This window comes from Ranitomeya variabilis, chromosome 5, assembly GCF_051348905.1.
Source record: "Ranitomeya variabilis isolate aRanVar5 chromosome 5, aRanVar5.hap1, whole genome shotgun sequence".
NCBI classification, from domain to species: Eukaryota; Metazoa; Chordata; class Amphibia; order Anura; family Dendrobatidae; genus Ranitomeya; species Ranitomeya variabilis.
Genome location: NC_135236.1, coordinates 362,708,319 through 362,723,701, shown reverse-complemented (window position 1 = coordinate 362,723,701; position 15,383 = coordinate 362,708,319). Strand labels below are relative to the sequence as shown.

At 42.2% G+C, this 15,383-nt stretch overlaps 1 protein-coding gene across 2 annotated transcripts in view; it reads right to left on the bottom strand.

Annotated features, from left to right (window-relative positions):
• PANX2 (pannexin 2) overlaps positions 1-8,389 on the bottom strand; it is a 33,086-nt gene extending 24,697 nt beyond the window's left edge. The window contains exons 1-2 of one of the 2 annotated variants that reach the window (XM_077264896.1): positions 7,991-8,389; positions 7,377-7,683 (exon numbers count right to left, since the gene is read on the bottom strand). In XM_077264896.1, coding sequence (XP_077121011.1) covers positions 7,377-7,602 — 226 coding nt within the window. In that variant the 5' untranslated portion in view covers positions 7,603-7,683; positions 7,991-8,389. Of the gene's footprint in view, positions 1-7,376; positions 7,684-7,990 lie in introns of those variants that run through there. The other variant, XM_077264897.1, reaches the window with a different exon arrangement.
• Positions 8,390-15,383: the final 6,994 nt, after the last annotated feature.

Genomic DNA, 15,383 nt, shown 5'->3' with positions numbered 1-15,383 from the left:
AGAGATGCTCCAGCAGCGAGATATTGTATTTTGAAGTTCTGTGTATGTTTTTAGAAGTGCATTGGGGCGTGACAATGTACTGACAGTTCCACAGCCTCATGCAGTATTCCCTGCCATGTATCAAATCTAATGACCTATCAACCATAACAGAGTGGCACAAGGCAGGGAATATGTGAGTGTAAAGCTGAGGAGCTCTTCACGCTGGGTGAGCGATAAGCTAGGTGCACAACAATGGGAAAAGGGTGAGGGAGCCCAAACACTAGGAAAGGAGGGAGTGGAGACCCCTAGGCAGATCTGACAAGACCCTGTCTGCTCTTATGTCCCTAAATAGGTTCCGCACCTATCGCTGAGCAGGAACCTAATCCATGACTGCCTCTGGCGATAGGCCCTGGATAGGGAGGGGACGACGTATGCACTAGTCAGCCCCCACTACAACTAAAGACAAAGCAGCAAGACAAATGAGGGAATACACTTAGCTTGAGATGACACAAGAGAGCTCATGCCAGTAATCCTTCAAGAGGCTCCAAGAAGAAACTAGTCGACTTTTAGCACTTCCAACAAACAGAGGTAAATAGAGCTATCACTGACACCTTGCTGAAGTGTCTAAAGATATTTAAACATCCAGCAAGGGTGTGTTAATCAGCAGCAGATGGTGGAGATCACCGCTAGGTCCTAGAGGGAGAAGTATATCACTCCACAGTAGAGATACAAGATCCAGAATGTAACAACCTAAGGACATAAATAAAAAAAAACAAACAAACCAGAAAAAGCTGCCTTACCAAAACCAAGTCAGCTCACAAATGCACAAGCAGGATGCAGCAGACACCAATTATAAAGGTGGGGGACGCACAGGTGCGAACTACTGATGAAAGCAGCCACTCACAGACATACCAATTCATGGAGGAGGTGGCTGCCTGGTAAAAAATGCACACAAACGAAGCTTGAATAGAATGCCAGTGACACACGTACATGTGATGCAAAGCCCGCCTGACATAATATTATGGGCGTCATTAATAGGCTGTAAGCCGGACACTGTGCATCACACGTACCTGTGTGACTGGTGTACCTGTGTGACAGGAGCTGTAAGTGCATCGTCACACCCCAATGCACTTCTAGGCACATATATATATATACAGAACTTCAATAACAATGTGGTGCATTTGTTTTATAAAGAAATCAACATAGTTATCTTTTAGTGAATTTTATAGACATATAAATGGTTTTGGGGTGTGGAAGTTTTTGACAAGTTCCCTTGAAGAATGGCTCCAACTGTGCTAAATACTTAAAGACCTTTACATGTTTGGGACCAGCTATGATAATAGGTAACTGGCTATTCATTCAGCACACCAGTGTACAAGATGAGAAAGTATTTCTGAAGGATCATTGTCTACATTGTATATAAAAGACTTTCTAAATACATAAGGCCCTCTATATACATATAATACAGACCAAATGATGCTTGAGGGCTATTTTCTTGTACTGCCTCAAAGGAAAAGCTGTTCTGAGCTTGTGGAGAGTGATAAATGCATAGGGACCTCATTGTTTCAGCCGCTCCGATTGGCTGAAACAATGAGAAACACTGTGATTGGCTGATCAGAACTGAACAGCCAATCACAGCGATCGAGAGGCCTGGGAGCGGAGCCAGGCCCTGGGATGCCGACGCCATCTTCCTCCAGGTAAGATGGTGCTGGAAATTTAATGCGATCACCGCGACTTAAGTCGCGATGTCGCATTAAACAGTATGACGTACTATCCCGTCACTGGTAATTAAGTCCCAGGTCACCTTGATGGGATAGTATGTCATATGGTATTAAGGGGTTACTTGATGGGCTGCTTCACCCTTAGGTTGTGTTCAAATTAACGCTGACACAAGTGAGGGTGTCTGCCATTACATGCACTGTTTTCTTCTGAAAAACGGACAAGAATAGTGCAAGTTGCTCTTATATCCATTTAGTTTCAGAGTCATAAAAATGTCATCTGTCACTCAGTAAAGTCCGAGCGACAAATGCTCACATGTACTTGCACACTGACTAACACTGGAAATTGTGCTGCCCACGTGCAACTTACTGGAAATACTTTTATTTGAGCACATCCTAATGTGAATTCTTCTTTGTTTTGTTACTTGGTACCACATGACATTTTTATGACTCTTAGGCTACATCAAAGCAAAGAGTTGACAAACAAAACCACATGCGGACATCAAACTGATTACTGTAAGGGTACCGTCTCACAGTGGCACTTTGATCGCTACGACGGCACAATCCGTGACGTTCCAGCGATATCCATACGATCTCGCTGTGTCTGACACGCAGCAGCGATCAGGGACCCCGCTGAGAATCGTACGTCGTAGCAGATCGTTTGAAACTTTCTTTCGTCGCTGGATCTCCCGCTGTCATCGCTGGATCGGCATGTGTGACGCTGATCCAGCGATGTGTTCGCTTGTAACTAGGGTAAACATCGGGTTACTAAGCGCAGGGCCACGCTTAGTAACCCGATGTTTACCCTGGTTACCATTGTAAATGTAAAAAAAAAAAAACAGTACATACTCACCTTCTGATGTCTGTCACGTCCCCCGGCGTCTGCTTCCCGCACTGACTGTGAGCGCCGGTCGTAAAGTAAAAGCAGAGCACAGCGGTGACGTCATCGCTGTGCTGTGCTTTACGGCCGGCACTGACACAGTCAGTGCGGGAAGCCGCCGGCGGGGGACGTGACAGACATCAGAAGGTGAGTATGTAGTGTTTTTTTTTTTTTTTTACATTTACAATGGTAACCAGGGTAAACATCGGGTTACTAAGCGCGGCCCTGCGCTTAGTAACCCGATGTTTACCCTGGTTACCCGGGGACTTCGGCATCGTTGGTCGCTGGAGAGCTGTCTGTGTGACAGCTCTCCAGCGACCACACAACGACTTACCAACGATCACGGCCAGGTCGTATTGCTGGTCGTGATCGTTGGTAAATCGTTTAGTGTAACGGTACCCTAAGGCAATGGGGTAGTGCACATGAGCGACCATTGGGTCGTAATGTCATCTCTTTTGTGAATGAGACTTCTATTTTCAGTTATGCCCAATAGTACATAACTAGTGCACCCATTTGCGATGTGGCAAAGTACACAGGGCTGCCAAAGGACACTGTCACGTCCACAATTTGTGGTTGTGAATGGTCCATTGTCTTAACATAGCCAAATACTAATAGGAGAAGTTGGTATGACCATACCATAAAATTGGCCTCATTACCACTGCCTTTTATATATTGTTAATATAGAAGAATAAGAAGAACTATTAAGAAAAACTACTAAGAAAAATGCAATTTAGAAGATCCACATTGTAAGTCTTATGCTTTTCTTTCATAACATACTTTTTTGTAATCAGGAAATAAATTTAGAGTCTTACAAGGTCATTTTTTTTATGAACACACTACAATATTACTAGAAGTTTAAATCAAATTTGCATCTTTTTTGTTCAGAGTTTCTCTTCTGTGATTCTTTTAAAAAAATGTTATGCTCATATTATTTCTAGGTGGCGGCTACAAATACAGAGGTGGTCATCCAGCTTTTCTGCAATTTTTGAATTTCAAATCTACGTTGTAATATAAACATGAACTGGTGGATTCACAAAGGCATTGGACCCAATTCATCAGGACTGGTGTTGTACACATGGGTCTTGATGAGGAGGCATGCTGGAGTCAGACACTCCTGATTCATTAAGAGGTACACGCCTTACTCCACTTTATCAAAGCAAGGCAAAAAAATGGCATGAGAACACCAAAAGTGGAAAATTTTTTACACAATCTTGTGTTGCACCAAAATTTGCAACTTCAAAGATTTTTACTCCAGAATTCTGGTCTAAAAGCTTTTATGAATTGAACCCAATCTTTTTTTTTTTTAAATAGAGCACACTTTATCTTCTCTCAACCTGGCAGTCATCAAACTTGTCAACAGTCCCAATTTTACTGCAAACTATGTTGAATAAAGGGTGGTGCTTAGCAAAACCATGTGGGCCATTTTAGGCCTTTATGGGCATTTTGGGGGCATGCCTGAGCATTTCAGAGTTAGACTTTTTTGTCCCAAACACAGTTTGGCATGTATTATGTGGGTGAGTAACAGCTGTTATCACCAATCAGTGCTTTCTGTGAAGATGGGGTTATTCTAAGTCATATTGCAAGGCTCCTTAAGGTCGATTTTGACTTTTAGGATCACTACTTCCAATCGGTGGCACTAGAGTTCTAGTCCTCTTCCTCTCTGAAGAGGCAATTTGCATATATGAAGTGCTGCCGACACACAACAGAGCACTGGAACTGAATTGGGTAAGTAAAGCGCAGATTGTTTTTCTAACAACGAACTATGCATATTGGGAAAACTTTTCTGATATGGACTTTCTAGTATTACTGTCCTATCGAGAGCACTAGTCCTAAATTCTCCTTGTTTTGATGGTATGTCTACAGAACATACCACGTGTACTTGTGCCAGAGACAGGCACCACAATTTTTAACACCTATCACAGAATCTGGATTAATAGAGAAATGTGCCTGAGGAGGGCTTGTATGTGTGTTTTTAACCATTGTAGTGATTGTCCCTTGCACAAGTAAGGTGGAGTGTACTGCAGATACACCATCAACAGTAGCATGACTTGAAGCTTGTGGGTCTCAATGCAACATCTCAAACTAGGCCCCCCACTCTCACAGGACCTTTAATAGTATTGGTCTTCTCATAAGAGCCAAAGGTACCTTTTGGGCCCACTAGGCTCCATCACCTAAGTTTGTCTGCAAACCCTGCACCCCCTACAGTCATGCCCCAGACCAGTAACATAACCATTACAGCAATAGGAGAGTTGAGGAACAGTGCGCTCAATTAGACAGCAATAATGGAAATTCTACACATTAGGGATAAAGTCCCTCGGTCGTGTCTTAATAATGTGTTTAGTTTTGCATATATCATGTCATTCATTAAAATAATACTTCATAAAAGAGATGTTTTAATAATGCTAGTGCTTATGGTTGAAGAAGAGTACATTATTTTGTCCTTTTGGACAGTTGTTTGTCCATAGTTTTATTTAGGTACTTTTTTTTAGGACACCTTTTATTCAGGGGATGCATTGTAGGGTAAATTTTGTAATTGTGGGGAAAAGTGTGGGATATTTTTTTCAAGGGGACACTTTGTAGGGCATTTTTTGGGGTTAGGGGTAGAGTGAGTAAAATATTTTTATTCAGGGGTACAGAATGGGACATTTTTTTCTTATTAATGGACCACAACGAATGGATTTTTTTGTTTGGCAGCACATGATGTGGCTAATTTTTGCTTGAGGGATATAATGTGGGGAATTTTTTTATTCAAGGGTACATAGCCGGTATGTCACTCTCCACAAGGAGAAACTTTACCCCTTAGAATAAAATAATGGTCATTTAAAAAGTATGAGAAGTGTGACTCTCTACAAACGTGTGCAGTTCTTTAGCATCAGAAATGTGCTTACTCATTCTGTTTTATGATATTCTCCCCCAAATGTTTTCTTCTTTGTGCGTCTAGATAATTTTTGCACAGTGAATAGAAGAAAAACTGTTTTAAGGATCTGCATGAAATACACTAGAAGAAAAGTCCTGTTGCCGCCATGTAAAGTCACCGTCACACTGAGGTTTGATATAAGCCCGCAGCATGAGACCTAATTGTGGCAGAAAAATAAAGTTATTTCTATGACTAATGAAACAAAGAGAAAAGACAACTGCTGATATTTACAAGATTTATGTTTATGCTGGATATTTGGTTTTACCTTACACATTTCATATTTTAACCCTAAGGTCGCTCACTATTGACCATTTAAAAATTAACTGTTGTTCTAATTTTTATTTCATAAATCAATAGTACACATGAAAATAAGCAACTTTGTAATATATCAGAGAAAGATGTTCACATTACTGATATAAGGGATGATAGTTACTGCCTACAGGATTCTATGGGGTGGGGAGTGGGAAGGAAAAGGGAAGAGCTAGAAGCAGACATTCTGCTGCAAGTTCTACTGAAATAACAGTTACAGTTCTCCATAGAACTTTATGGGAACCAAGTGTCACCTCCTATCTCAGTAATGGGAATATCTGTATCCACTGAAGACAGATTGTAACCAAGAAATGAGAATTTTAAGATGCAATGATCAGTCCAATAGGGGAAAGAAGCTGATTCTAAGATGATATATTACAAAGTTTCTTATTTTCACGTGTACTATTGATTTACGGGTGAGGACATCATGCTGCACAGGGCAGTGGGGCAGGGGCTGTTTGCAGACTTCATACCATCTAAGGGGACTTTGTGCATAGGGGCCTTGTGAGGACAGTTTACTGTGCGGGGGGGGGGGCTGGGTGGACATTATACTGTGTAGGGGGCTGTGTAGAGATTTTATACTGTGCAAGGGGGCTGTGTGGGGACATCATATTGTGTGGGGGGCCCTGTGTGAGGGTCTTTGTGGGACATCATATTCTGTAGGGGCTTTGTGGGGACATACTGTGTAGGAGCTTTGTGAGAATATTATACTGTATATGGGGTCTAACCTTACATCATACTGTGTAAGGGTAGTGTGGGGATAGCATACTGCATGGGGGGCTCTTTGGTGACATGCTGTGTGAAGGGACATCATGATGTGTTTGGGGCTGTGTAGGGACATCATCATCCTGTGTGGGGGCCTGTAGAGGAATCAGATTGTGTTGTAAACTGTTGATCACGGTACAATGACTGACCGACAGCTGTACGACTTACTGTTTATAATACACTTTATAAAAAGCAGTAAATTATATGGTTTTGCCTAGCTGTTTCTGATAAGAACACATTTCACAATAAGCCCCATCATATCAGGTATTAACAGTAGCAGCTAGTGAACAGACTCAATTCTGCTCAAAATTAAGTCATATAAATTAATATAAAACAATAATCCATTGAATTAAGTTCTGTCGGTTGTTTTGGCCCTCCACAACAGTAACAGTCTAACCGTCTTTTGTGACCTCTTAGGAAAATTAATTGCCCACGCCTGGACTAGAAGGTTTACAAAGCTGCTGCATGTTTGGATCAATTCACCTTAAACAATCACATTAAACAATTCAGTTATTCTAAACCTTCATATCCCAGGAATAATAATCACAACACCATTTCTGTTACAGTCCCATCCACACATACAGCAAGAAATTCATCCAGTCGCAGTCACAAAATGGAAAATGAATGGAAAATAACAAATGGAGTGTGATGGATTTTTTTCTAACTTACGTGCTGGGCTACTATATTGGATTGACATATCTAAACAATATATTGTGTTTTATAAAAATAGACTTGTTAAAATATCAAGGATTTAGAATTGTCATCTAAGAATGAACAGTCTGCATCGGTGACATCACATCTGACTTACCAGCAAAGTTTTTTGTGAAGACCAAGGTTACAAGGAGTATGGGGATAAGAACTGTGCCAATGGTAACCACTCGGTCAAAGGGCAGTTCCAATTTCAGCTGGACCATAAGAGCTGCTAAAGATCCAGCTTTATCATCTTGCTGCCCCGGCAGGATCAATTCTTTCAGTTTCTCTCCAGCTAGCAAAGCAGTAGCCATGTCTGGATGGTTATCGATGATATGTTGCATAAGCGTTTGTGATTTCTTCTTTGCTTTTATGTGTTCTCACCAGCTACTGAAGTAACTGCTGTTGGTTCCGAGAATTCAAGTCTGTGAGAAAATACATGTGGAACATGAAAATATACCCGTCCATCACTTGTTTAACTTGACAAACACATGCAATGGATGAATAGGAAATGCTATCCTGCCATCCATCACCCATTGGTATTCTGCATATGGTGCTTCTAGTGCTGTATAAAAATAAGGAAAGGCAAAATATAAAAAAGCATACACTGTAATTAGGACTTTAGGCATTAGAAGCAACATCTGCATTTCGCTGCAGTGCCGCTATAGTGCTAAATAATTGACAGAATTCTTTTATGAATATACGTAGATGTGCAGATATTTTCATATTTACCTGCTGAATGTCCCCTGAGTTTCCGAAAGGTGATGTGCAGAAGAGCTGCCATCTACAGATTTCAGGCAGACCAAAAACTTACATTGCATGTCCCTGCAAGCCGGCAAATGTTCAAGTGAGGATGAGTGAAGTGAGATTGTCATTCGCCTCGAAACCGGTCCCTAATGCTACAAGACAGCTGGAATTGTCTGATGTGCAATCTCAGTGCATCCTGATTACATAGAGAAAGGCATTTCTCATGGACGGAGGATTGGTAGTAAATAGGGATTCTGGTCGGCCATATGAACAGAGAAGAAAAGACACATAGCACTTCCATTTACTGCAGGCTCCAGAAAAGGAGGTGGGATCTCTTGCTGTGGTGAAGCATTACAAGCCTCACTGCTCTATGCAACCATATGTGTTCTCTCTTCCTCCCAGCCACACAATCAGATAAGCTTTTTCATTACCAATACATAGATTTTCCCTTTTTTTCTTTCATTCCTCATGTCTACAGTAAATTGGCATCTACGGCTGGTACAATGCAGTTCTGTGATCCTTAGGTTAATATCTATGTAGTAAAGTGCTTATTGAAAAACGCGCAGAAAAGGGTCTAAATGGCAAAAATCTACTAATAACACAAATATGATATAGCTTTCGGTAATGTAGTATTTCTTTTGTCTACGTGTGACCCTGTATTACACTTGAAAAGGAACATCTAAATAATTTACAGCATGTGAAACAAGTACTGCAATCAACTCGAATTTGCCGACCTGTCCTTGAGACACTGCCGAGAGTGGATAGGAAACCGACCGTATAATGTCATGGCGCACATAGCCTTAGCCTACTAAAAAAAATCTTGATGTCTTACCTGCTCTATAAAATGACAAACTTCTCTCATTTTGGAAGTCTGTTTGATTAAGATCTATGCATCTATGCAGTTGTGTTAACACCTTAAAATGTTTTCTTTACTAATGCATTATAATCTTTATTTAATGGGACACCAATAAAACCAAACAGTTGCAAGCTAAATAGACTATTAAAAAGAATATTTACAAATTATTAAAAATATTGGGGTGTTGCTTGTGGGAGCTCCAGACCCAAATCTCTTGCGGAGAGCCCTCGATTTCCTGCAACCTCTGCATTTAACAGTCTCAGTGTCAACATGACGCCAACACAGTTCAATCCAGTGATAGAGAACTCCGTGCTCTATCACTGTCTGTCTCCTAAGCCGGATACCGCTATAGGCCTGCAGTTTACAATGTCAGTGTACCCACACAGGCAGTGCGATGAAGTTATTGTATTGCACCATCTCTGCAGGTCCACCATAGAAGTCGGAAGCAAGATAGAGGCTGCAGTACTGGCAATCAGTGTTAGATGAGTATAATCTTTATTGTTTTTTTTATATTATCTGGTTGTGGGGGCTATAATACTGTAATACTGTAAAAAAGGAGAAGTGAGGGCCATAAGAGGTTGTGGGGCATCATCTATATATATAATTGTCTAAGGGTTTTTCCGTCTGTCTGTCTGTCTGTCTGTCTGTCCTGGAAATCTCGCGTCTCTGATTGGTCGAGGCCGCCAGGCCTCGACCAATCAGCGACGGGCACAGTATCGACGTAGATGTCATAATGGTTGCCATGGCGACGATGATGTCATAAAGGTTGCCTCGACCAATCAGCGACGGGCACAGTCTGCCGCGAATTCTGGAATCATCATTGTCCATATACTACGGGGACATGCATATTCTAGAATACCCGATGCGTTAATACAATACAGTTAATACAGTGTAAAAGGAGCTGCGGAAGCCATAATACAGGAAATTGGAAGCTGTGGGGGGTCATCATACTGTATAGAATGGGCTGTGGGGGTCACAATAGAGTATAAGTGGCTGAGGGGGAATTTATACAGTATATAGGGGGCCATAATACAGTATATAGGGTGCTGTGGTAACCATAATACAGTATATAGGGAGCTGTGGGAGCCATCATACAATATTAAGGGCGCTGTGGAGTCCATCAAACAGTATATATGGGACAGTGGCGAATTTGCCAAGATACAAATGGCTGAGTAGGTCTTCATACAGTGTACAGGGAGCTGTGGGGACCATCATATAGTATGGGTGAAATTATGTCCCATTTGCCTTTTTTTCTCTGATTTTTTGTGTTGTTCCAATACACACAAAGGAGAGAAACATGTATATGACAAAACATATAATTGCAATCATTTTCTGGGATAAATACTTAATTTTCTGGAGGAATTTCAAGGGTGTCATCACTTCCAGCCATGATGGTATGTACAGATCATCTTTTAAGTGGCAGGGAAGTCGAATGGGGGGACGTGTACTTTGGTGCTTGGGTCTCTGGTCTTTTAAGGCCTTACTAAAGCGCCTGAAGAATAGATCGCTTTATTGAATGATAAAATCTAGACATGTTAAAAAAAATTAAACACTGCACAAGTGAGGCTAAGAGAGAGGACCCCTAGAAAATAGGGGTGAGTGGACCCATGGATATTCCGGTTTGGTCGAACTGTAGTCCAAAGTTTGGTTTGGGCATCAGAACTTGACCCTGAACCCAATACAAGTCATTGGGGACCTGAACATTGGTGCTGGAAAATGTAAGGGCTAGGGGGCTGCAAAAGGAAACAAAATGGGGATAAGAGCAGGACAATTGCCCTGCAAACCAATGAGGATAGGAAAATGACTTAAAATAACATAGAATAAAAAAAGTGAAAAATAATAATCGAGGAGGCAGAGGTCCAAGTGGAGGGGTTGAGGAGGAATTGGACATTGCAGTGTAGGTGGAAGAGGTGGAAGCCAACACTGTTTTTGTGGGGGGGGGTTTTGGTTACTCTGAAAATAAGCTCTGGGGAGGCATGCTGCATACAGGCAATGTCATGTCATAATCTGCTAGCCACTCTCTCTCTCTGTAAACAGTCCGGGTAATACTCTACACATTTTCGGGGTTCAAAAAATGAGAAGATCATCAAATAGGGGACGTTGGCGTGTTGCTGTTGGTGGTGGTGTAGCTGCCGCAGGGAGAGAGAAGACATGGTCTATCTGTGCCTGCTACGAGCTCAAATGAAACACCTTCCTCTGGTGCATGCAGGTGACAGGACGTTCTGCGTAATTTCGTAGGCCCGAGTACATTGGATGAATAGTGAGGCCAGAACAAGTAGGGGTGGTTTTAGATTTGTTGGCTGAGAGTTCCTCTAGATCCTTTGCTTTGGATTCCACTCAGTCCCCTGCTGAAAGCACAGAGTTCGCACCTCTGGCCCATGGCCATCTTCTACCACCTCACCCCCTTGCAAATCAGGCACGCAGTCTAAGTCCCAAGTCGTACAGCAGACACTTCTGCTTTTTGATGACTCAGCTGGCTGTGGTCCTGTGGGCTATCCACCTGGCGCTGCTGAACAAGTGGAAGAGTTTGAATGCAATGATGCCCAACCATTTGTTCTGTTTGAGGATGAGTACGTGGGAGGGGTAGTGTAAAGGATCAGCAGACCACCCCAGCACATCTCTGATGATGATGATGAAACACAAGTGCCAACTGCTGCAGCTTTCTTCTTTGTGCAGACTAGCAAGGAGGGGAGGAATGAGGATGGGTGGAAGATCATGAGGGGGGTTATTATTATTATTATTTATTTTTAGAGCACCACTGATTCCATGGTGCTATATATGAGGAGCGATTACATACAAAACACAAATAGAAATTACAGTGAACAAACTAATAATGACACACAGGTACAGAGGAGAACCCTACCCTTGCAGCCTTACAGTCTACAGGATAATGGGGAAGGAGACAGCAGCTTCGGTGTTGGTGGCTCAGCAGCTCTGGTAGTGATGAGTTGACAGCGGGGTCATTGCAGGATGTCAAGAAAGTTAGAGATCCAGCTTCAGTCCATACAATCCCAAAAGTTTTATTGTTTCTTTTAAAACATAGCAAGCACTACTACTTGCACCTTAGCATAGGTGTGAGTTGGTGATAAGGAGTGTGAGGGAAACGCCGGTCTCGTTTTGAACATTAACTTCATTCTTATACTCGGCCAGATAAAATGGACAAGGAAGTGAGGCATTTAAAAATATGGCATGACCAGAATGAATGATTAATTAATTAGTGGACACCTGTGAGATGCTAACAATGCACAAAACACATGTATGGAAAATCAAACATTAAAAGAAACATTATGCATTGCAAACACAACAAGCAAAGTGTTATGTATGACATGTGAAAAAAGAGATTTTTTTTTTACCTCTTTCCTACCTGAGATGTATTCATCCCCCCCTGTGACCTGGATCTTATTGACCTTGAATGTATGGGTAAGTCCCGGTGATTTTGTGAGCGCACGGCCTGTGCGCACGTGATCGCCACCCGATGTCAGCTGATTCCGACAGCTGACACCTGGCACTCAGTGCCAGTAGCAGTCCCGAACTGCTCCCAGTACTTTAACCCCCTAAATGCTGCAATTGAACACGATCGCAGCATTTCGGGAGCAGGTAGAGGGATGACAGCCCCACTGCCCTTGGATCGGAGACCCCGTAACGTCATGTGCGGTTTCGATCCTTGTCATGGTGACCCAATGTCGTCATGACGACATCCAAGTCACCAGATCTAGCAAACTTGCTAGATTATGCTCAGAGCATGATCAGCAACTTTGTCTGTCAGTGCAGCGCTGACAGTTAGCATAGCATAGTAGAAAGTACCATAGTGGGACAAAGTAAAAAAAAGTGAAAAAAAAAAAGTTTAAAAATTGTTAAAAAAATTACAAAAAATACAAAAATAACAATAAAAAAATCAAAATATATTGTACCCACAAATATTTTTATGAAAAAAAATATAAACAATAAACGTACATGCAGTATATTTGGTATTGCCGCATCTGCAATGACCCAATCTAAGAAAGTGTCCCACTAGTTAAGCCCTTTAGTGAACACCATAAAATAGGCAAAAAACAATAATTCATCATCATACCGTCAAACAAAAAGTGGAATAAAACGGGATCAAAAAGACAAATATAAATAAACATGGTACCGCTTAAAATGTCATCTTGTCCCGCAAAAAACAAGATGCCATACAGCTACATCAGCAAAAAAAAATTAAAAAGTTATAGCTTTTAGAATAAACCGATGCAAAAAAATTGTTTTCTCTATAAAATACAAAAGAACAACTCATCCCACAAAAAGCAATCCCTCACATGGCCATTTTGACCAAAAAATAAAAAAGTTATGGCTCTGGGAAGAAGGGGAGCAAAAAATGAAAATGCAAAACTAAAAATACCCCTGGTCGTTCAGGAGTTAAATGTTTCCAATTCTTCCTTCTTTTCGGGATTGTTACCGATTGTAAGGTGAGAATTTCATTTAGCAAAACCTTCTGTCCTTTAGAACATTAAAATCTGCCTTTCTGAAGTCCAACCTTAAAGTATGAGTCCTTGCTGGTCTTCCTCCTCTTGTAATCTGAAATTCGAGGATAGCATGATCGCTGCCTCCTAAATTCCCAGACATCTCTACTTCCTCAACCATTTCCTCCCTGTTGGTAAAAATTCGATCCAAGACAGCAGATCCTCTTGTTCTCTCTTCAACCTTTTGAAAGATAAAGTTGTCAGCAAGAGACGATAAGAATTTTCTGGTCCCAGTACTTAACTATTGTTGAAAGAGATTCCCAACAAATATCTGGATAGTTAAAAGGAACCTGTCACCCCAAAAAATCGCTGGTGAGGTAAGCTCACCGGCATCAGGGGCTTATCTACAGCATTCTGTAATGCTGTAGATAAGCCGCCGATGTTACCTGAAAGAGGAGAAAAAGACGTTAGATTATACTCACCCAGGGGCGGTCCCGCTGCGGTCCGGTCGGATGGGTGTCTCCGGTCCGCTCAGACGCCTCCCATCTTCGTTCCATGACGTCCTCTTCGGGTATTTACGCCGCGGCACCGGCGCAGGCGTACTTTGTCTGCCCTGTTGAGGGCAGAGCAAAGTACTGCAGTGCGCAGGCGCCGGGCCTCTCTGACCTTTCCGGCGCCTGCGCACTGCAGTACTTTGCTCTGCCCTGATGCCGGTGAGCTTACCTCACCAGCGATTTTGGGGGTGACAGGTTCCGTTTAAAATATCCCATGATCACTATGTTGTACTTTTTTGAGAACAGAGACATCTGATGTAAAAAGAGTTCGTCCATATCTTCAGTCCGTCCAGGTGGCCAATAGTAAACACATACAATCATGTCCTTTCTGTTCTTCTCTCCTTGAATTCTTACCGAAACAGTTTCTATAGAGCTACCAGTCTCCTAAGCTTAAATCTCTGTAGAGATATATGTTTTCCTAACATACAGTGCAACAAGTCCCCCCTTCTTGTTAATCCTGTTTCTAAAAAATAAGTTTTAGCCTTCAATGTTTGTATTCTAAGCATGTGTATCATCTCACCAAGTTTCAGTTATGCCTATGACATATTATCTCTCTTCCTTTGTTAGAAGCTCCAATTCTCCTTGTTTGTTTCCCATGCTATGTGCATTTGTATAGACACATTTTAGTCTGTAGTTGGTTTCTCTTCTCTATTTGCATTCAGAGTTTGTTGTTTTTGTTCTTCTTTTCCACTTCTAATAGCATGGTTCTCAAAATAATTAATTTGATGAATCTTTCTTTCTGGCCGTATTGCTCTAGTTTAAAGCTCTCCTGATGAGAATAGCAACATGTGTGTTTTCCTGTTTTTGTAAGATGCAGTCCATCTCTAGCAATGAGTCCGTCATACAAGGAATTCACTCCATGGTCAAGAAATCCAAAACATTGCTCATGGCACCATCGATGAAGCCAGTTGTTCACCTGTAGAATCCTGTTCAATCTCCTTGGTCCATGTCCATCCACTGAGAGGATGGATGAGAAGATGACCTACGCTCCCAGTCCTTTCACTTTCCAGGCAAGGTCTTCAAATTCTCTGCATATAGTTTCCAGGTCCTTTCTTGCTGTGTCATTTGTTCCTGCGTGTATTAGTTGGCATGGGAAGTCGTCTGTAGTGCTGAAGAGTCTTGATACCTTATCAGACACATCTTTAGTTTGGGCACCTGGAAGTGTAGCGCCCCCACTGCTGCAGGGCCGAGGGGTACCCGGTACCGGGCCTCTGAGTCTCTGCCCTGGGGTTGTCACGGTGGCTAGACCCGGTCCGTGACCCTGCTGAGGGGCGTACAGTGATAGATGTAGAAAGTGGTGGTGGTGCGGTGCAGTAAATAACGAGGACACCAGGTTGCAGTCTCTTTACCTCTTTACTGAAGGTCTCTGGGTCCTCAGTCCGGAATACGGTTCACCAGGCTGCGCAAGTCCGGCCGGTCCGATGGCACCTCCAGAGTTCTCCTTGCAGGTGGAAATCTGTGCCTTCCTGCTAGCTTTATGTGTTGTGGTCCTCCCCTGCTGTGCTTACGGGATAGTCCCCACAACTGTT